Genomic DNA, 22,037 nt, shown 5'->3' on the forward strand with positions numbered 1-22,037 from the left:
GCCCACTGTCTTCCCGGTGTGGGCCTCGGGGAAATAAGATCTTGTTTCACCACCATTCCTATCTCTACCTTTGGATTTTGTCAGCGGTAAGTGGACAAATCTAGACCGTTTGGGACCCTGGAGCTGGGTGCTCTCGCACCGTAGCGCCCAGATTATAAGATTTTGGAGTCATTTGTTACCACAGTCTAGGTAAAGCTGACTAATACAGCAGCCATGTTTTTCATCATGCAAACTAGAGACACAGAAAAGCCTCTCCCCGTTAAGAGTTATTTAGTGAAGTCCTCATACAAACACCGGTGACAATTTGAATACTAATGAAACAAAAATCAGCTGGAAGAGCCATTGAGAACTAAAGCAGAAGGGCTAGTCTGTAACGTAATAAAGGGGCATGGTGCTTAAATGACATCTATCGTACACTTAAAACGTCAATATTTTTGCATATGCAAATTAAAGCAGACATCGGTTCCCGTAAAACTTTACATTTTACGAAACAGTTTTATTAGAGTTACACTCATTTTACAGACTAGTGAACTGATGCGCAATAGTAAACTGATGGTATGGTGACCTCAACTCCCAGGTTTGCTGTCTCCAAAGTCTCTTATTTCCCCCACATCACACTTGATAATTGATACTTGATAACGCAAAACACTGTTTTTTTAATCGGTATAAAACTTGGGGTGGAAAGGCCTGGATAACCCTAATAAGCATAACCATCTCACCTACACATCGTCCCCAAAGGGCATCTCCCACTCGTCACCCCCAAGCGCCCACCAGCGACGAATCTGATCGGACAAAAAGCTTACGTAAGCACAGCGCCCCTCATCCCACCGTTTTTGTCCTCCACCCTTCCCGAAAGGCCAAGCGGCGAGCAGAAGAACCAACGAGAGGGGAGCGAACGTGATTGGGCTGCCTGCGTCACGTGACGACCACGAGGCGTAGGATTTGGCTCGGAGCAGACGGAAGCGCCGCGCGTAGGGGGGGGGTGGTCAAGACTGGGAGGGGGGGAACTGGAAGCTCCGGGGAGGAGCCTGAGCGTCCGCCGCTGTCCCAGTTCTGCCAGCAATCGTGTCCAGTCTCTGATTATTGTTGTACCGCCGTTGGTACGCCGCGGTACTACGGAGACCAGTCGTTCGCCTGCCCAGCAGGAGTAGCCGCTGACTAGAGCGGCAGCGGGGAATGGAAGCGGAGAACGCGGGCAGGTAAGCCCGGGGCGGAGCGCCGCCCTTCCCCCCAGCGCCCCTCGCGGCGGGGTTGGCCGGCGGGCGCGCGCACGCACGCAGGGGTCTTTAAAGGCCGCGGCCGGAGTACAAAGACCTGGCCTGCGCGTGCGCACTGCCACCCTCCTCGGGCCGCTCGGAAGCGGCGCCACCTGTACCTGTGCCCTTCTTCCGGCCTTCCCGGCATCCAGCCGGCTTTAACAGGCGTTAATAAGCGACCCACAGGGTCTGGTTAATATCTCTTTCCGGTTGTCATTCTTGGCTACGTTTGCCTTCACCCTCCGTTATTATGAGAAGAGCAGTAAAGATGGAATATCACGCGTATTACTTCTGGAGCTCTAATTTTAAAATTAGTAGTTTTATTGTGGCTTCCTTTCCCGTAGGTTTAGTAAGATCAACGTCAGGGGCCACAAGGTGGATAACATTGCCGTACAAAGTCTCTTGAATTCTGTATTATGACTAATACTCCCAAGTAGTCATCTAAAAATGCTTTCTGGTGATCTTGGGGGGTGAACTTAATCTAACTTTTCAGTATGTCCTTTGAGGAGTGTTAGATTCGTGGAGAGAACGTTTGGCAAACGCAGAGATTGCGAGATTCGAACTCCTCGCAGAAAACTAAATGAAAAAAATCATTAGATAGGGTAGCAGGATCCTTAAGAAAAACTAATGATTTACATTGGAATAAATTTCTGTAAGATCTAATAATTTTCCAGACTCTCCAGGGCCCTGAACTTAGGCAAGATACTTCACTTCTCTGGGCCTGTTCATGTCTGTAAAATAGGACATCTCTGGAATCCAGTTCTGACATGCTGTGAATCTGTGTTATGTGGAAGGGATTAGATCACCAAAACAGTCTTTAGAGGTTAGAAAAGGAGGTATATAAAGTGTGGTCTTTATCCTGGCTTTTCTGGTCAAGTCCTGAAATAAAGTACTGCACTTCCTTCCCAAAAGAACTTTACATTTAAAAATTAACCAGAACTTGAGAAATTCACTCCCACCTTTGCGATGTTACTTCAGATCAGTACTGAAACCTGGGTGAAGTCTACCATCAAATGAATTACACATTAGAAGATCTTGCTCAGTGCTTCAGAGCAAAGTAATAGGTCTCTGGTACGATGTTTACCTAAAATTTGGCTTATATGCTGTCTTAACCCGTCCACAAGGTTATAGATCATTTTTAATTTGACTCACAAAGTTTTAACCTCAGGAAATAGAGAATTTTGTGTTAGTAGTGTAAGGGCTTTATCTTTGGGGATTCTGAGATGACTGAGGCCCCAGATAATCCTGAGAGAGTGGTTCTCTGTCACTCTTGACTTCATGCTAATCAAGGAGTAGAATGGAATGCCGGATATAATGAATTTACTTTTTATTTTGGAAGAGTAATTTCAAAAAATTCAAAGGAAAAAATTCCATTAATATGGACTCTTTTTTTAAAAGAGAAGATAGTTCAAGTATCATAACAAATAATGTCTACCCAGAGAGGAAAAAAGGAAGGAGAGGATCAGTATGTGTCTAATGAGCTTTGGCATGGAAAGGACATTTATCAAAAATGGAAAGTAGGATGCCGAATCAAAAATGACTTTGTAAAAGTGTGACATGGGCTACTGAAAATACAGACTGGAAAGGTTAACCCTTAAATGAAATCAGCCTTTCTGGAAATGTTAGGGACCAAAAAGAACTTTTTTAGTTAGGTGTTGACATCGAGGGCAAGAAAGGTTTGGATTTTCTGCCCAGTCCACCGCCATGGTGTTAGTAGATAACAGGAAACAAACATTTGTTTCTAATTTTTCTTATCTCTATGTTAAGAAAAATGATTAGAGACAAAAAATGGCAGAATGAATGTCTTTAAGAGACAAGATCAATGAGGGCATTTAAGAGAACTTTCAGCTGCTCTAAGAGAAATCCAGTTTCCTGGCCTGGATAAATTATATGTCAAATGAGAAGCTAGATTACAGCAATCTTTAAGAACTTGCAGATAACAGGAGAGAGACCTGAAGCCTGAAAATAAACACATGAGTTCCTGTTTCTTCCTAGGTGGAGTCTGTCTTCTAATTTATTGACTTTGATCCTAAACAAAATTTTTACTTTTCAGTGGTTATTGAGCATATTTAAAAGGAACCAGTGGCCACTAGGTTACAGTATAATTTGGGAAAAAAGCAAGATGTATCAAGCTAGGTTCATTCCCTTTTGGATAATGATACTGGACTAGACAGCATCAGGATGATGCTGACAGGAGGTATCTAAAAATTTAATCCTGTCCTGCTGTCTTTATTATTATTATTATTATTATTATAGCAAAATTATTATATACCAGGCACAGTTTTAAGTGTTTTACATATGTTGACTAATTTAATCCTCATAACCAACAAATTAGGTACAACTGTTTCCATTTTGCAGATGTGGAAACTGGGACACAGAGGTTAAGGAACTTGAGCAGAGCTGAAATTTGAACGCAGGCAATGTGGCCCAAAGTCTGCCTCCCTGACAACTGTGCCACATATCACTTCTCTGTGGGCAAGACGAAGACGGACTGATGGCAGTCCAGTTAGGTGGAATCAAAGCTGGTTTACTGCCGAAAGAATCGAGGGCAGGCTGAAGAGAGGTCTATATTGATGTGCCTTGTCGTTCTACCCCAACTTGTTCTTTTCAGCAATTTAACAACTTCCAGGTGCTGTTGGAATGCTGATAAGATTTGTGAATGACCCAACTCTGGAAGAAGTTTGTGGAATTGGTAGTTTAAATCAGAATCCATATCCTAACAGCTGGAGTGTTGAATCATCTTTTACCAAAAGAGGCACAGTTCTGTGCTGAGGTGCAGAAGTATCAGTGATGTGAGGGAGAGGTAATAAAAGGGCAGTTTTCATTGACGTTAAACTCCGTTTGAATCAACAGTATAATGTGGGTTCTAGTAAAGTTAATGTAATGGATTCTGCAGTAGGACTCCAGGATGAGGAAGCTGAGCCCTGCTCGGTTTCAGGATGATGAAGCTGTATCTGGAGAATTTTTATTTTGTTTTCTTTTAAGCACCAAAAAATGAAGAAGAGTTGAATGAATTGGGGACTCTGGCTTGTTCTAAATCTTTGTATTTATAGTTTCTAGTAGACTGTGTACCGTAAATACCCAGTAATGTGTGGTGAATACACACAGTTCCACTTTGCAATATTAAATGTAGTCTTTAAATAGTTATGACGGTATTCCATTGTAGTTTATATACCTAATTCTCTTTAGTTGAGAATTTAGATTATTTAGCACTGATTTTGTGTGTGTGTGTGAGCATTTTGTTTTGTCTTGTTTTGTTGGGGGAGGGAGAGAGGGAGGGAGGGAGGGAGAGAGAGAGAGAGGGAGAGAATCTTAGGCAGGCTCCACACTCAGCACAGAACTTGAGGCAGAGCTTGATCCGCAACCCTCTGGTCATGACCTGAGCTGAAATCAAGAGTCAGATGCTCAACCGACTGAGCCGCCCAGGCACCCCATTGATTATTATTTTGTAATTATTCAGTGTTGTATAATCATATTAATATGAATATTAAGTGAATAATAATATGAATATTATTAATAATATTAATATTAAGTGAAAATAATAAAATATTGCTATGAATTGTGTTCTTCTAAAATGCCTATGTTGAAACCTAATCCCCAATGTAATGGTATTTGGAGGTGGGGCCCTCATGAATGGGATTAGTGCCCTTTTAAAAGAGGTCCTAGAGGTCCCTCACCTCTTCCATTTTGTGAAGATACAGCAAGAAGGCCACCCCTATGAACCAGGAAGTAGGCTCTCAGCGGACACTAAATGGTGTTTTGTTGTAGCAGCCCAAGAGGACTAAGACAAATGTATATAGAAAAGAGCAACTTAAATCTTTAAAATAGTGGAAAATACCTGAGTATTAAAGAAGTTGGAGGTGTTCATTTTAGAGAAAACCTTAAAGAGTTAGTTTTTGAAGTACAGCAAAATCTGAATTAATTGGACTCCTCAGTCAGCTGTGTGTGTGTGTGTGTGTGTGTGTGTGTGTGTGTGTGTGTATGTGTGTGTGTTTTAAGTAAGACTGTTAGGAAATACACAATTCATTAGGAAAATACACGGTATATCAATTTCAGACGGCTGTAAAAACCAGTGCTTTGGGCACTGATGTTCAAGGGAAAGGGTGTGCATCTCTGATTTGGTCTTGTCTGATATCTCTGCCGTGTGCTTCCCTGCTCAGATGCCCTCTACCCTCATGCCACTGGGGATCATGCCAGAGATCGTATCTGAGAAAGCAAGACCCAGTTTTGTTTGCCTGTGTCTCTTGTGGGTAATACTGATTGTGTTTATATCGTTGTATATCGACATGGATGTCATATCTAATTTTGGGGGCGGTTGTCTCTTAAGTTATGACTTGATGGGAGGCGTAAGGTTGCTAGTGAGGCTTCTGTCTCTAGTAGCATCCAAGCAGAAAGACTAAGACTCGCTAGGGAACTAATTGCTGGCTGCCCTGGGGTGTGACTACATCATACTTCCAGACTGAAAGACCCACCAAGGCCAGAATTCAAGGAAATGTGTGCTAGGTCCTGGCACTGCCTTTGCCAGAAGCAGAACAGGCACCAAAGAACCCGAGCGGAAGAGACAATCTTACTACCTTAGCTGAGTTTCACACATTTCTGGATAATGAAGAGACCTGTATTCATCGGGGTGGGTAACCATGGAGGGCTAGTCAAGGGTGTGGTTGGCCTGTGATGCTTTTTGGAGGAGTGAAAAATGAGTAGATGTCCTCCCGCCCTCCAAAAAGGGGGGTGTGAATGGAGCCTAGGAGAGAGGAAGGGGTGAGCTTCAGGCAAAGGAGAGGCACAGAACAGTGTGGGGACAAACCAATGATAGGGAAGAAAAGTGAGCAAGGGGAAATAAGGTCATCCCTCATGCTTGGAAATTTGATACTAAATTTGAGTTACAGAAAATAAAAACTCTGGGATCTGGACAGATTTGGTCCCATTTCCTGTACATCGTCCACATATGTAAAAATCATTTTCATGGTGAGAGAAGGAGTCCGAGAGGAAGAGTTATGACCAAGTGCTCTTGTGTCCCTGTCCCTCGCACAGAGAAAACAAGCCTTGTAAAGTTGGCGTGATTCTGAATTACAAAGGGGCAAGTGTATATAAATACAACAAATGTATTAAATATCTTCTAATTAAGGTTGAACAGGTTTATGCTGCTTACAGTTGTAATTATCGCTGGATAATAGGAAATTGAGTTATCTAGAACTCTAGTTTCCTAGCTTTGAAGTCCTCGAAGGTTTTTTGCTTGCTTCTGCCAAATAATAAGAATGTTGTGTCGCACTCTCTTTCCTTTTGTTCTGTTAGGAAGCCATTGAGATGATAAGACTGAATTTAATACTTAAGATAGTGTATTACCTTAGAACTTACACATCATATTTCTCATTTCTTTATTTTTCTATTTCTGTTCTATTTTAACTTCCTGTAAAGTACCAGAGGTCATTTTTAGAAACATTAAGGGACACGCTGATATTATAGATAAGTTTCTCAACTTCTTTCAAAATTGATATATATCTCTAAAATAACACTTCTGGGTTTTTTTCTTCCTTTTCATTTTTTTTCCTCAGCCAACTGATTTCTAAACTTAATTTTCAGGTTCTGCACTTCACATCTAAGTATGACCCTGAAATATGCGAAAGCCACATTTTGGAAATTTGTTTTTTAAAGTTCAGAATCCTTTTGCCATGTAAAATCTTCCTAAATTAAATACTTTAAGTTTGGACTTCGTGAAGTGCTTGAAATGGGACACATCTGTGAAACTCTTGAGAGTGGTGGCCAGAAACATGGGCGAGGGTGGAAGGTTGTCTTCTTGACAGTGTGACTAGACTAAGAGATGTCCTGCATTCTTTGGCCGTTCGCTTATTGTGACTTAACTGCGGCTGGCCTCAATCAAAGGTTACAGTTCATTGTGCTGGAATATCTGAAGGGTAACAATACAAGATCTCTCAATGTAACCCAGCAATATCTGACCCCTCCTTAGAGTATTTGAGTAATAAACACTGAACAACCAATGATTTTACAGTTCATCAAAAGGAGCTATGAATATTATTAAAGAAAAGTGTGGTGGAAAAAGAGGACATTTTACTTTGTGCCAAGCATGATTTAAGCGCTTTTCTTCAACTTTTACATTTGAGATTCTAGGACTTGTCTACATATTTTCCCAACATGCAGCCTTAGGTTATAATACTGTTTCGTGTTCCTTTCTACTTTAAAGTCTGTATTAAACATTTTCTGTGCTTTAAAAAATATCAGTACATTAATTTTGCTGCATAGTCTTTTCATGTTACTGGACTAAAGTTTATTGGATTGTCGTACCTATTTTTTATGTAACTGGAAACAATATATTTAAAGAAGTAAAAGTCTTAAGATATAGTGTAATACCTTTCTAATTCTTAACCTTTTCTTTAACAGCTTACCCTTGAAGATAGCTTGAAGCTAAAATTCCTCTCCAGTGGTTTGTCCATTAGGATTTGGCCCCTGTCTTTGAGCGTCCGGGATTTCAGCCTGGGCACCCACAGATAGTCTCTTACCCTGTGTCTGCTTTGGCCATTTAAGCTTCTGCTTTAGTTTGCCTCCCCCGCCATCCCAACCATTTTATTAAGATATGATTTATGCATAATAAGATTCATTCATATAAAATGTACTAGTTTATCTTATTTGTTTATTTATTTATTCATTTGAACGAGCAAGCGGGAGAGGGGCAAAGAGAGAGGGAGACACAGAATCTGAAGCAGGCTCCAGGCTCTGAGCTGCCAGCACAGACCCCAACTTGGGGCTCAAACTCACAAGCCTCTAGATCAAGACCTGAGCCAAAGTCGGACACATAACCAACTGCACCCCTAGGCGTCCCTAGCTTTTCTTTTTAATCTCTACTTTCTGAGCTTCCCCTTTTCTTTCTCCATAACTAATAAGTGAGTAGCTTGCCACGGAAAACGACTTTTCTCTCCAAATGGTAAATGACACTGACCCATTTTATTTCCTAGTGTTTTCCTTCCCGTTGTGTATGTAATGGCATCGTTTGGCATTAGATGTAACTTGAGTTTCAGAAAATACATGTTTGCTTCCGTAGCTTTTGTGCTGTAGGCAGCAGTGTGAGACAGTGATGGGTAGTCATGAGAAATTGGTTTTTGGCCATTGTTTTTTGTGTTCCTTATATTGAACTGAGTACTTGTAACAAAGTCTGAAAGATGTTCAGAGAAGAGATTTAAAGTGTTTTTTTTTCCCCATAAATTCACAGATATGTGCAAAATGTCCATTTCTAGCCCTCATCTAGTGGTAAAAACCCAGCAACAATTTAAAACCAGATCCAATGCATAAATCATTAAATAGGCAAATAAACCAAAAGAGAACCTTAAGTAGATTGGAGGGAAGGCAGGAATGGGGAGTTGTTGGTCGAAGGAGAAAAACTTCCAGTTATAAGATGACCACGTTTTAGGGATCTAATGTACATGGTGGTGATTAGAGCTAATAATACCTTGCTACGTACTTGAAAGTTGATAAGAGAGTAGATTTTAAATGTTCTCATTACAAAAAAGAAATGGTGATTAGTAATTATGTGACGTGATGGAGGTATTAGCTAAGACTTAGTAATCATTTTGCAAAATATGTATCAAATCAAAACATCATATACTTTTAACTTACACATTTCATGTCCGTTGTATCTCAGTAAAGCTGGGTGGGGTTAGGTTGGAGAGGATCTTATGACCAAAGAATTAAATGTGAAGATAGAGACAAACTGTTTGTGTGGACACTTTAACCCTGTATGAGCTGCTGTGCCTTTTAAGTCTCTCTGCTAGCAAATTCCCATGATCTCATTTCAGAGAAAGCACAGGCTGACTTGACAGGACTGGTAAGTTTTATTGCTGACACATCTTGTCATTAATCAGTGGGAGAGTTCCTTAATATTGGTTAATAGGCACAAAGTAAAAATCGGGTGAATACACACATTTAGGAATAGACCTTCCTCCTCCCTTTGCCCCTATTATCGACTCTATATATTACAGTCTGACCACACAGTGTTTGGATCCTAAAGGTTTTTAAAGCTCATCGTTTAAACTTCTAGTCGGGTAATTTTATTGACATGTCTTGTACTTAATTGTTCTTTCAGCTACTCCCTTCAGCAAGCTCAAGCTTTTTATACATTCCCATTTCAACAAATGATGGCTGAATCTCCTGATATGAATGTTATGGACGAACAGCAAATGCCAGCGGAAGTTCCAGAACCAGTGCCTGCTCAGGAACCTGTACAAGGTAGTTTTCATCAGGATAGTTGAGAAAAGTAGCTATTGGATTGGCCAGCTTATGTAAGAAAGGGTTTAATGAAGAATTTTTATTTTATTTTAGTATTTAAAACGTTAACCACTTTTTAAGTATGTGCCAGGCACTGTGGTACATTTGGGGGAATAAAAGAACATGGATCCTGCCCTCAAATAGCTCATAATCTAGTAGGAGAAAATAGTAAGTAAACACATAGTATGCTTTAAGCACACAGTGGTGAAGAGGGGCACAGGGTGCTGTGAGAGCTCATAGGGTTGACACTAACTCGGACCGAGGTTCAGAAGCAGCTTCCCAGAGCTCTGGAAGTCAAGGGGGAGGAGACTATATCCCCATGAAGAATGGGGTGGGGAACATTCCTGGCCTAGGGAATAGCATGGGCAAAAGACAGATGTGAAGAATCATGACAGTTAAAAAGTAGTTATTCTGTGTCTTTGGGAGTCTGGTGTACAGCAAAAAAATAGTGATCAATGAGGCTGGAAAGTGCCTTGTAACTCGAAGAATGTATGTTCTCTTCTGAAGGTGGTAGGGAGCTTTTGAGAGAATGGAAGTAGAGGGTGACTTAAACAGAGTCACATTCTGAAAGTCAGCCTGGGAAAAATTATAGAGGATAGAATGGATGGTAGGGAGTAAGGCAGAATTTGGAGGCAAAAAGTGGATTTGAGACTGAATAATCTGAGGGTGATATGAGGGAGACCTGAGGGGATGGAGAGAAGAAGGTAATGGTTTTCTCCAGTGTAGCAGTATTGTATGAGAAATGTGTTCAAGAGTTTCATCTTATGATTCCAGAAACACATCTGACTCCACTGCATTGGAGATACCCCTGCCGATGACTCTCCTATTTTTCTGGGCTGGCAGCACTGGGACTTCCCAGCTACAGGCCAGTGGAGGTGGATCCCTTCGCGTAGAGAGTGGCTGAATCAGTGTGGGGTAGAAGAGAGGAAGGACAGGATGCTGGGTTAGGGAACTGCCTAATGGTAGTAGAATGGAGGAGGGGCCTAAGAAATTAAGAGAGATGTTAAACAAGGGTAAGAAAAGCACACCTTCCTATTGGGTAACTCTAGGTCAGTTGTTCTTGACTGGGCGTGTTTCCCCCCCCCCCCCCCCCCAAGGGACATTGGGCAATATCTGGAGACAACTTTGATTGTCATGATTGGCAGGGTGCTACTGGCGTCTATTGAGTAGAGGTCAAGGTTGCTGTTAAACATTCAGTAATATACAGGACAACCCTGTATATTACTTAAACAGAGTAGCATTCTACCAAAATCATTCAACCTAAAATGTTAGTAGTGCTGAGATTGAGAAGCTCTGCTTTAGGTCCTAAGACATCCCTGGTCTTGCATATTTTTTCTTTTTTCTTTTCTGTTTTTTGAAGTTTATTCATTTATTTTGAACGTGCAAGAGAGAGCGAGGGAGGGGCAGAGAGAGGGTGAGAGAATTCCAAGCAGGCTCCACACTGTCAGCACAGAGCCCAACTTGGGCCTCAAACTCTCACGAACTGTGAGATCATGACCTGAGCCGAAACCAAGAGTCCGGACACTTAATTGACTAAGCCACCCACGTGCCCCCCTGGTGTTGCCTTTTTTTTTTTTTTTTAAATTAATTAATTAATTAATTTTTTAACATTTATTTATTTTTGAGAGAGAGCACGAGCCAGAGAGGGGCGGAGAGAGGGAAACACAGAATCCAAAGCAGGCTCCAGGCCTTGAGCTGTTAGCACAAAGCTCCATATGGGGCTTGAACCCACGAACTGTGAGATCATGACCTGAGCCAAAGTCAGATGCTTAATCAACTGAGCCACCCAGGTGCCCCCCTGGTCTTGCCTTTTGAAGACTACTTTCCCACCCAGAGATTTCATCTTCAGCATCTCTAAATTCACCTCTTTGGCTGTGTGTGGAACAGAATACACTCATCTCTAAAACAAGCCCACAAGCCATTTGAGGTTTTCTATTGCTGGAAATTATGGGAAAATCGAGTTAAAAGGTTCCCTTCCTCCCTATTTTTTGCTCTATTTATTTTCTCGTTTATTGCACTGTTTATGTATTTACATTTAGAATTTTTTTTTTTTTTCAACGTTTATTTTATTTTTGGGACAGAGAGAGACAGAGCATGAACGGGGGAGGGGCAGAGAGAGAGGGAGACACAGAATCGGAAGCAGGCTCCAGGCTCTGAGCCATCAGCCCAGAGCCCGATGCGGGGCTCGAACTCACGGACCGCGAGATCGTGACCTGGCTGAAGTCGGACGCTTAACCGACTGCGCCACCCAGGCGCCCTAGAATTTCTATAAAATAGGACCTGAATGCTTTAAATCCCTGGGGAGATCAAGATGACAGGGAAGAGTCCATGGGAAATCAATCTATGATCATTATGTACGTTTCATCCCGAGAACAGCTAGCAGAGGAAGGAGGGCAGGGTATAGGGCCTCGAGAACCCCGTCCTAAGATGAAGGAAGAGGGAGGGTACTGCAGAGGATGGTGAGGCTGGGAGATAGGAGAAGGTAGCAAGGGCGTCGATGGGGTGACTCTACTGGGAAAGCTGCCTGATGTCCTTAAGTTATGTTTTTCTGCATCTACTTCATTGAAATTACTGTGTTTCAGAGACTCCAAAAGGAAGGAAAAGAAAACCCAGAGCAACGGCACCAAAAAAACCGGTAGAACCCAAAAAGCCTGTTGAGGCCAAAAAATCTGGCAAGCCCACAAAATCAAAAGAAAAGCAAGAAAAAATTACGGACACATTTAAAGTGAAAAGAAAGGTAGACCGTTTTAATGGTGTTTCAGAAGCTGAACTTCTAACCAAGACCCTCCCGGACATTTTGACTTTCAATCTGGACATTGTGATTGTAAGAATTTTTGTCCTCATTTGGTTTTATAAGTAGTATTGGTGAATTAAATTTACATAACCTCTGTTCTTGCAAATAGCATTTTGTTGAACCATTTCTAAGAATCCTTTTGGTAGTAAATGGTGTCATTTTGTCACCTTCATAAGGTTGTGGACACATATGGATGTGTTTAAGAGGATGGGCTCCAGAGTACGGCTGTCTGGTTTCAGGTCTTGCCATGTGGGTATGACCTTGAACAAGCCTTAACCTTCCTAATCACCAAGTTTCCTTATTGGTGAAGCAGGGGTGATAATAGTACCTTCCTCATAGGATTGCAGTTAGGTAAAATAATCCACGTGAATGACTTAGATTGCACATTACGTGTGAGTTCTCCATAAGTGATAGTACTGATTTTGAGCTCTGATTTTTGTCAGTAACTGTAAGAAACATCAGCATGCAAACAACTGTAAATGACGTGGAGTGAGCGGCTTGGTGGGAGTGGAGAAGCAGGCTGTGGCTGGACCTGGGCTCAGCTGATCGGTTGCTCCAGGCCCTCTCTCTTTCCAGTCCGGTTGGGTGGAGGTGGGGGCTTGGGGACACGAGGGAGTCACACTGTTTTTTATCTTTAAAATTTATTTTTGTTTTACTTTTTTTTTGCATTGAAGTATAGTTGACACACTTCCATTAGTTTCAGGTGTACAACATGGTGATTTAACAAGTTTACTCATTATGCTGTGCTGACGGCAAGCGTAGCCGCCATCCCTCACCATACGCCGTTGCCATGCCGTCGACCCTGGTCCCCGTGCTGTGCCTCCCACTCTCCTTCACTCGTTTTGCCTGTCTCCCCTGCCTCTGGCCACCACCAGTTTGTTCTCTGTATTGATGGTCTGCTTCTGCCTTTTTTTTTTTTTTTTAAACTGGTTTTTCAAAACAGCAGCAACACTTTTGATATAAGGGGAATTTTTTTTTCCCTCAAAATGAAATACTTTATTCAGATCAAAAATAGGTACTTGATAAACGGGATTGCCGATGATGCTGGATTAAATTTTTATTTTAATAAATTTAGTTTTGTCCATCACTACTCCACAGAAGCCCTCAGGCGGTAAACCCTACTTTTCAAGACTTAAGTGTATAAACATTTTTTGCAGATTGGCATAAACCCGGGACTAATGGCAGCTTACAAAGGGCATCATTACCCTGGACCTGGAAACCATTTTTGTAAGTAGTTCTTGCCTTTATTTTTTTTACTTTTAAACTAGATATCTTTGTTAATAGTTTGGGGTTTTTTTTTTTTCCTTTTTAGCCAAACTGTGTGGGTTTTTTTGTTTTTAAGTTTATTTTGAGGGGAGGGGGAAGAGCACAAGCGGGGGAGGGGCAGAGAGAGACAGAATCCTAAGCAGGCTCTATGCTGAGCATTGAGCCCCCAACCAAGGGCTCGACCCCACAAACTGAGATCATGACCTGAGTGGAAATCTAGAGGACGCTCAACCAGCTGAGCCCCCAGACACAAACGTGTTTTCTGTGCATGCGTGCACAAAAATAAAAGGCTTGAAAAAGATATGTCACTGTTCATGTTTTGGTGTAAGAGAATGGAGGGGCAAGAAAAGTAGCACTTTCTCTTTTGTTTTGCTAATTGTTTTAAATGAGTTTTACTACTTTTTAAAATGAATTTTCTTTTTTAGTTGTTACCTACAGTCATAGTAACAATAGTACATCATTGTGCCAGTATAGACAGAACACTGACCTTTTCAGATTTCTGCTGATCTTATTTCCTAGGAGAGATGAAATGCATTGATCGTTGGGAATCAAGCTGTAACAGTTAAGAAATTCTGTGACTAGAGACATTCTGTTTTTCTAATTTTTTTTTAATGTTTATTTATTTTTGAAGGAGAGAGAGACAAGAGTGTGAGTGGGGGTGGGGGCAGAGAGAGAGGGAGACACGGAATCTGAAGCAGGCTCCAGGCTCTGAGCTATCAAGCACAGAGCCCGATGCGGGACTCGAACCCACAAACCGCTAGATCATGACCTGAGCCAAAGTCAGACACTCAACCGCCTGAGCCCCGTTGTAGGCGCCCCTACTTCGTATCTGTATTAAAGACCCTCATACTTGTAGAGTGAATTTTAAACCCAATTGTAACTACTATTGTATTGTCTTAATATGTAAGTCGACTTACCTAACACCACCTAATAGAAAAAGGCATGCAGTAGGCCCTCAGAAAATACTAGTTGGTTATCTAAGGGTTACATTAAAAACATTTAGGGCAGAAGGTACAATAATGTGTTTTGGAACTAAGGACATGTTGTCTCCATTATTTAAAACAATTTCTAAGAGACGTTTGAATTTTTAATTTTTTCCATTGTCAAAGTGTTGGAATGTTCTGGGTCTGTTGGTGTATGTTTGTCTCTTTGAGGTATTCCAGGGGCAAGCAGTGGTATGACTAGTTCCTAGAAAGAAAACCAGTTTTGAAGCACTGACTAGCTGTGTATTCTCAACAGCCATTTACCTTAACTGCCCTGGGAAGAGGAGATAAAAATAGTAATTAATATTTCATAAGATCATTATGATTAAATGAGATAATCCATGCAAAGGGTTTATTAACACATAGTGATTGCTTGATACGGTATTTGACCTGTAATTTCCTAAATATCCTAAATGTTTTATTTTTTTTTTAAATTTCAGGATAAATGTAGACTACCATAGTGATTCATGGGGCAAAAACCTTTGACCTACATGCAAATAAACTGAACTCTCTTTCACAGGGAAGTGTCTGTTTATGTCAGGCCTGAGTGAGGTCCAACTGAACCATATGGATGATCACACTTTACCAGGAAAGTATGGTATTGGATTTACCAATATGGTGGAAAGGACAACACCAGGCAGCAAAGATCTATCCAGGTAATTTCATTCATTTTTATAGGTTGGAACCTGACCATGCTGGTGTCTCATATACTCTAGGAACGCTGTATGTATCTAGTGCAAGCTGAGCTTAACAAGTATATGAATTGATGTTGTTTTGAAAGCTCTCTGAATTCAGCATATTATAAATATTACCGCACTTATATTTTGACTACTTTTTAATTCAATTTTAGTAAAGAATTCCGTGAAGGAGGACGTATTCTAGTGCAGAAATTACAGAAATATCAGCCACGAATAGCAGTGTTTAATGGAAAATGTAAGATTTACTTTTAAATTTTGTCTTTTTTCTTTGCTAACATTATGGACAACGTAAATATGTTTGTATTTCATTTTAGGTATTTATGAAATTTTTAGTAAAGAAGTTTTTGGAGTTAAGGTTAAAAACTTAGAATTTGGACTTCAACCCCATAAGATCCCAGACACAGAAACTGTAAGTCCTTAAAATTATATTTGTATATCAGCTAAATATGAATTTTTTTTCTAGCTAGTTTTCCTTTTTTATTTGTCCTTTCCATTGTAACTTGTGCCATGAAAACAAAGCACTGGATTTTGTTGAGTAATAGTTATCTATCAACTCAAACTAATAGTTGCAGATTAATTCAGATACTATTATTAAAGAAAGAAACATTTGTCAGATAAAATGTCTTATGTTATTTGGCTAAAATATTGAGAGGAGCTGGCTAACATACTACATTCAAAATATATTTAATGGCATATTCTTACCAAATTCAAGTAGATTAGCCCTTACTCGGTATGAAACAAACATATAAGTACAGACATGCTCCCAATTAGTAACACTGCTCAGTGCCCCCTGTTTGTATATCTTAGCCCAGTGTCATTGTGGAGCCATCTAAATAGTGTGCAGCCCGGTTGCAGACAGACATCCAGACAACCTGCTTGGCCCTTGGTGTATTTACTGTCTTATACATAAAGGCATCACTAAGTAACAGTGGTTTTCAAACTCTGTTATTTCTGTATCGCTTCTGCAGACACTTACTTAGTTCAGATTTTGCTTCTTAGATCTAGTTTTAAGTTTTGTTTACAACTTAAAAAAAATTTTTTTTTTAATGTTTCTTAATTTTTGAGAGAGAGAATGAACAGGGGAGGAGCAGAGAGATAGGGAGACAGAATCAGAAACAGGCTCCAGGCTCTGAGCTGTCAGCACAGAGCCCAACGTGGGGCTCGAACTCACAAGCCGCGAGACCATGACCTGAGCTGAAGTCGGACGCCCAACCAACTGAGCCACCCAGGCTCCCCTTGTTTACAACTTTTTGAAAAACAACATACAAAACACAGGCACATGTGTTATAGACAACATTTTATTTATTTTTGTTTTTTCTTTTTATTCTTTTCTTTTATGTTTATTTATTTTTGAGAGAGAGAGAGAGCCAGAGGGCAGCCGGGGGACGGGCAGAGAGAGAGGGAGACACAGAATCCAAAGCAGGCTCCGGGCTCTGATCTGTCAGCACAGAGCCCAAGGAGGGGCTGGAACCCACAAGCGGAGCCGAAGTCAGATGCTTAACCGACTGAACCACCAGCCGCCCCTTTTTTTGTTTTTTGTTTTAATAAGTTTTTATTTATTTATTTTTGAGAGAGAGAGGGAACAAGTGGGGGAGGGGCAGAGGGGAAGGAAGATAGAGGATCTGAAGCGGCCTCCCTGCAGACAGCAGAGAACCTGATGCAGGGCTCGAACCGACAAACCGTGAGATCATGACCTGAGCCGAAGGCAGCTGCTCAACCAACTGAGCCACTAAGGCACCCTGACGACATTTTAAATGATGGAGGAGCCAGTGTGTCAACAGGTTTTTGTGGAGACCTCAGAATACAGTTTCTGCCACCTCCATACATTTGCACTTTTCCTTTTTAAATTTCTTCTGTCTTTAACTTGTTACAAATATGTCATTGACAGAGTAGGTGGTAGCCCTGGTCTTTGTTTAAACCAAGGCCTACACTTACCTACTTTAGTAAAATTGTACAGGTGAGTTCATTGCTTCCTATAGATTACCTCATTATTGTCCCTTAAGAGCCAAATGAGGTCAGGTACATCTCTTGGGTATTTGTGCCCGGAATAGGGTAGTACTAACTGAATTTGAATCCTATCATGATAGGTAATTTTAGCTCTTATATTGAGCTGAGAGTATTTTTATCTTTTAAAATATATTCTTTATCATGAGATTTTAACAGTTGTTGATGTTAGTGACTCTTCTTTGAAACACAAAAAAACTTTCAAATTTCTGGATCATTTTAATTGAAGAATATCTTAGGATTCGAAAAAGTGCTACTACACAACCTGGTAGCATTTGCATCTGCATATATTTATGAGTCAGGAGTTTCTAAATGCTTTCTACACAAAAGAAAATGAATAATTTGTTTTCTATAATGTTATGGAGGCCAATATAAAAAAAAGTGCAAGAAATTGCAACTGGAAATTCCATAAACTAACAGCCTCACTCTTTGATATACATGTGATATATATTGTTATATATTTAGTATTCTATGAAGAACAATTTGTCACCATTATCCAAAATGATAAATGTAAATGTCTTTCTGCTGGGCATTGCACTTCTAGGAATTTATCCAAGAGATACACTCACACATATTCAAAATGAAATATGTACAAGCTTTTTCACTACACCTTATAATAATAAAAGACTGGAAACAACCTAAATGCCCACAGCTGGGTCTTGGTTAAATAAGTATGCAAGTACTACACAGCTGCAAAAAAAGAAAGTCTAGGGGCACCCGGGTGGCTGAGTCAGTTGGGTGTCCAACTTCAGCTCAGGTCACGATCTCATAGTTTGTGAGTTTGAGCCCCGTGTCGGGTTCTGTGCTAACAGCTTGGAGTCTGGAGCCTGCTTTGGATTCTGTATCTCCCTCTCTGCCCCTCCCCCTACTCATGCACTCGCTCTCTCTCTCTCAAAAATAAATAAAACATTAAAAAAAAAAAACAAAGTCTTTTTACTCTGCTCTAGATATCTGATACAGAATTGTCTCTGAATACATTGTTGAGTAAAAAACCAAGGTGTAGAACAGGGAATAGAGAACATGTTATCATTTGTGTGTTTTTTTAAAAAGGGTGAGGGAGAGTACATATATTAGAGACATTTGATTCTATATTCATAGAATACCTCTGGAACCAGCAACTTTGATTGCCTCTGGGAAGAGAACTGGGTGGACAGAGACAGAATTGGGGGGAATACTTTTCATTGTATACTTCTTTTGTGCCTTTAGAATTGTGAACCATATGTTCACTGTTAAAAAGACAAGACTGTTAATTGGTAAATGAACATGGGGGGAAAGCCTCATTATTTTTGATTTATTGACTTTGCAATAAGTAAATTTTACAAATTTTAACTCAAGAGACAAAACTGCTGTTACTGATTTTACATATATTAATATGTGATAGGCATCATAATTAATCCCCCCAAAGATAAATTTTTAAATCTCAATGTGAGTGGACTCAATACATTTGTAACATTTATGTAACTGTAAAATTTTACGATTTTAGCTCTGCTATGTTATGCCATCATCCAGTGCGAGATGTGCTCAGTTTCCTCGAGCCCAGGACAAAGTTCATTACTACATTAAGCTGAAAGACTTACGAGATCAATTGAAAGGCATCGAACGAAATACAGACGTTCAAGAGGTGCAATATACATTTGATCTACAGCTGGCCCAAGGTATGTTTCCATTTTCGCCCTGTTTTTGGGTGTCATGGATATATACACTACTGAACGCACGCACATTGTGAGTTTAAAAGCAAGAGAAAGGGGAACAGTTACATCGTCAGCCAGAGTGTTCTGACAACGGATGTTAGTCACTGTTAAAATCTCCTTTTATCAAAGTTACCCATCTGTCGTGGGTGCTCCTACAGATGTCGAAGATAGAAGAAGCAACATAGCCTACTGGAAATTAAATCTGATAGGCTTTTACAGTTCCAATGAGTTAATCTAATAAATGTTATAAAGAGTTTAAAAGATGGCAACAAAAGATAGATCTCCGCACACTTGAACATTCAGGAAAAAGATTTGTTCATGAGGATTTCTGAATAAAGCTGTTTTCAGAACCGTTGTACAAAAACAGCTGTAAATCCCTTTTACCCTCTCCACAGAGGATGCAAAGAAGATGGCTGTTAAGGAAGAAAAATACGATCCAGGTTATGAAGCAGCGTATGGCGGTGCTTATACTGAAAATCCGTGCAATAGTGACCCTTGCAGCTTCTCTTCCAATGGGCTAAGTATGTTCCTCCGTACGTATCTGTCTTTCTCTCTTCCTCTCTTTCTTTCTTGCTCACGCTCACTAGCAGGGGAGGGGCAGAAGGAGAAGGAGAACGAATCTCAAGCAGGTTCCATACCCAGTGCAGAGCCTACACCAGGACTCGATCTCACGACCCTGGGATCCTGACCTGAGCTGAAATCAAGAGTCGAATGCTCAACCAACTGAGCCACCCAGGAACCCCTGTTTGTTTCTTTCAAACACTTGGTTTTGTCAGGACTGGGGAAATGCACTTTATTTTTTTTTAAAAGAGAATGAATTATTGAAGTGTGGGAATGGTACTATGAAAATCTTTTTAGTGACAGTGAAATGTGATGGTTATCTGAGGTTTCACCACGTAGGTGTTAGCAGCTCATTTTCATTAAGTCATTACGTCATTCTAATCACATTCCCTCCCTGAATGACCATTAAGGGTTTCTTAGTCCTGTATCTGCCAAGAGAACAGAAATTTATTATTGTATTGAAGAAGCTTGCTGTTTTAACGGCAGTCCTCCTCCGCTGGACTGCTAACATCTCTTGATGAATCGTGTAAAGCTTTTTAGATAGAATGAACTAACCTTCTTCTCCCCACCCTGGCAGCTGACAGTGGAGAATCAACTTTCAGTGACATTCCAAATGGGCAGTGGATGACCCAGTCGTTTACAGACCAGATTCCTTCCTTTAATAATCACTGCGGGACTCAAGAACAGGAAGAAGGAAACCATGCTTAAGACTGGTGTTTCTCAGCTCTACCTAAATGCTGCAGTTTTAATGCAGTAGTCAAGAAGGGGCTAACTGAAGCATTTTATTAGTATTTTATTCTGGTGATATAATCATATTATGGTTGTGTGGTAGAATCAACTGTATGAACCTGAGTAAGCTTGGAAGAAAAAAGCACGGTTTTTTGTGTATGAGTTTTTGTATTTGAATTAACCACCATTCCAGCTTTTTATAAAGTGTATTTCATTATGAAGAAATTGATTTTCTTTTGGGAGTCACTTTTAATCTGTAATTTTAAAATGTAACTGTCCGAATATTTATACTTGATTATGAACTGTGCATAAACCCAGATATACCATTATTCCTTTTATGCCTAAGAAGGGCATGCTAATAATAATTAGCACCGGTCAAGAGGCAGATGTGTTGAATTCTATATGTGAAGCTAACCCCCAGGGGAGTCCCATGTGGTGCTGTCTAGCGGTGTTTGACGGGCTCCCTGAGGCGTACTCACCCTCAGACCCCTTGGCCTCACCAGCAGGGAGGGTTTGGGAGAGTTGCTCAGCCGTAGAAATTTCAAGTGTGGCCTCACCCAGCCTTCTCTGACAGGGCGCTGAGCCCTGCCTTTGGCCTCCTCACCCCTGCGTGTTAATCCTCTAGTATAGGCAGAAACTGCCCTGCTGGAATGGTAAATTCCAGAGAATGCAGTAGACCTTTTAAAGTTTGTTATTTCTTCTGTGTTTTACTTGAGAGACATACATTTGATAGGGAAGGAACTGAATTTTTCTTACGGTATCTAGCACCTCCTTGGCTTTAAGGGCGTAACATGGAAAGTGGTGAGAAGTGAACTCAGGCTGAGCAACAAGAAGCTGGGGTGTTTGATAATCTTATTTAAGCTGGTGCTTTATGTACGTGAGATGTATTAAAATAACAGAATTTTTCTTGCTATGTGAATCTAATAAGCTGTCACTTAAAAAATTTTCTCTGCGTCATTGCTGTCTGTTACTGTGGACTTAAGTGAGCCTCGTGGCAGGGTTAGTTTGAAGTAATGTACTTGTGTGATTTTCTAATGCCTTTTCCATGGTGCTACAGATAGTCCAGACTACTAGGCCTGGTGGATAGTAAAGCTGGGTATTCAGAAATGCCATTTGCAATTAACTCCTGGTCACTTCTGAATATCCTGATTTCATACATACCCAGGGAGCATGCTGTTTTTCAATATGAAAATATTTATGAGGTGTTTTTTTTTCCTAAGAGATTATATGGCTTGTTCTTCTCTATATGATAAGAGAAACAAATTCTTGTGAATCTTAACATACTTTTTAGCTGTGGCTATGATGGATTTTATATTTCTTTTAGTCTAGGTCAAGCTGTGTAAAAGTCATTCATGTTATTTAACTCATGTACTGTACTGCTGTTTACATGGATGTTTCATGCGGGTGCTTTGAAGTGCCTTGCATCAGGGATTAGGAACAATTGAATTATTTTTTCATGGGACTATGTAAAGCATGGAAGTAGGAATTGCTTTGGTATATAATGATTGTAGCTTTACAATAGTTTTTTTTTTTTTAATCTGACTGGAGAAAATACCCTTAAAATTATAATGGACCCTCATTAGAGAATGGGTTTGAGGATTTTCCAAGCCTACAACAATGGTGTTTTTCATTACATTTGACAGATGAGTAGTAAACGTTGATATATCCCCTATGTGACAATATGAGACTTTTTCATTAAATAATATTGGAAAGGTTTTTAAATTCATTTGGAAGTCTGATGGTTTTTACAATAAAAATACCAAGAACGATTATCCTAAGTT

The 22,037-nt window shown here is 40.4% G+C and overlaps 1 protein-coding gene across 1 annotated transcript; it reads left to right on the forward strand.

The window, feature by feature from the left end:
• Positions 1-930: 930 nt before the first annotated feature.
• TDG (thymine DNA glycosylase) lies at positions 931-21,978 on the forward strand. Its single transcript, XM_030320404.2, has 10 exons — positions 931-1,199; positions 9,349-9,491; positions 12,113-12,354; positions 13,482-13,551; positions 15,094-15,229; positions 15,424-15,506; positions 15,586-15,680; positions 18,759-18,930; positions 19,362-19,487; positions 20,105-21,978. The coding sequence occupies exons 1-10, from the start codon at positions 1,177-1,179 to the stop codon at positions 20,233-20,235; spliced, it is 1,221 nt and encodes a 406-aa protein (XP_030176264.1). The 5' UTR covers positions 931-1,176; the 3' UTR covers positions 20,236-21,978.
• The last annotated feature ends 59 nt before the right edge of the window (positions 21,979-22,037 follow it).

Source organism: Lynx canadensis, chromosome B4 (genome assembly GCF_007474595.2).
Source record: "Lynx canadensis isolate LIC74 chromosome B4, mLynCan4.pri.v2, whole genome shotgun sequence".
Taxonomy (NCBI): Eukaryota; Metazoa; Chordata; class Mammalia; order Carnivora; family Felidae; genus Lynx; species Lynx canadensis.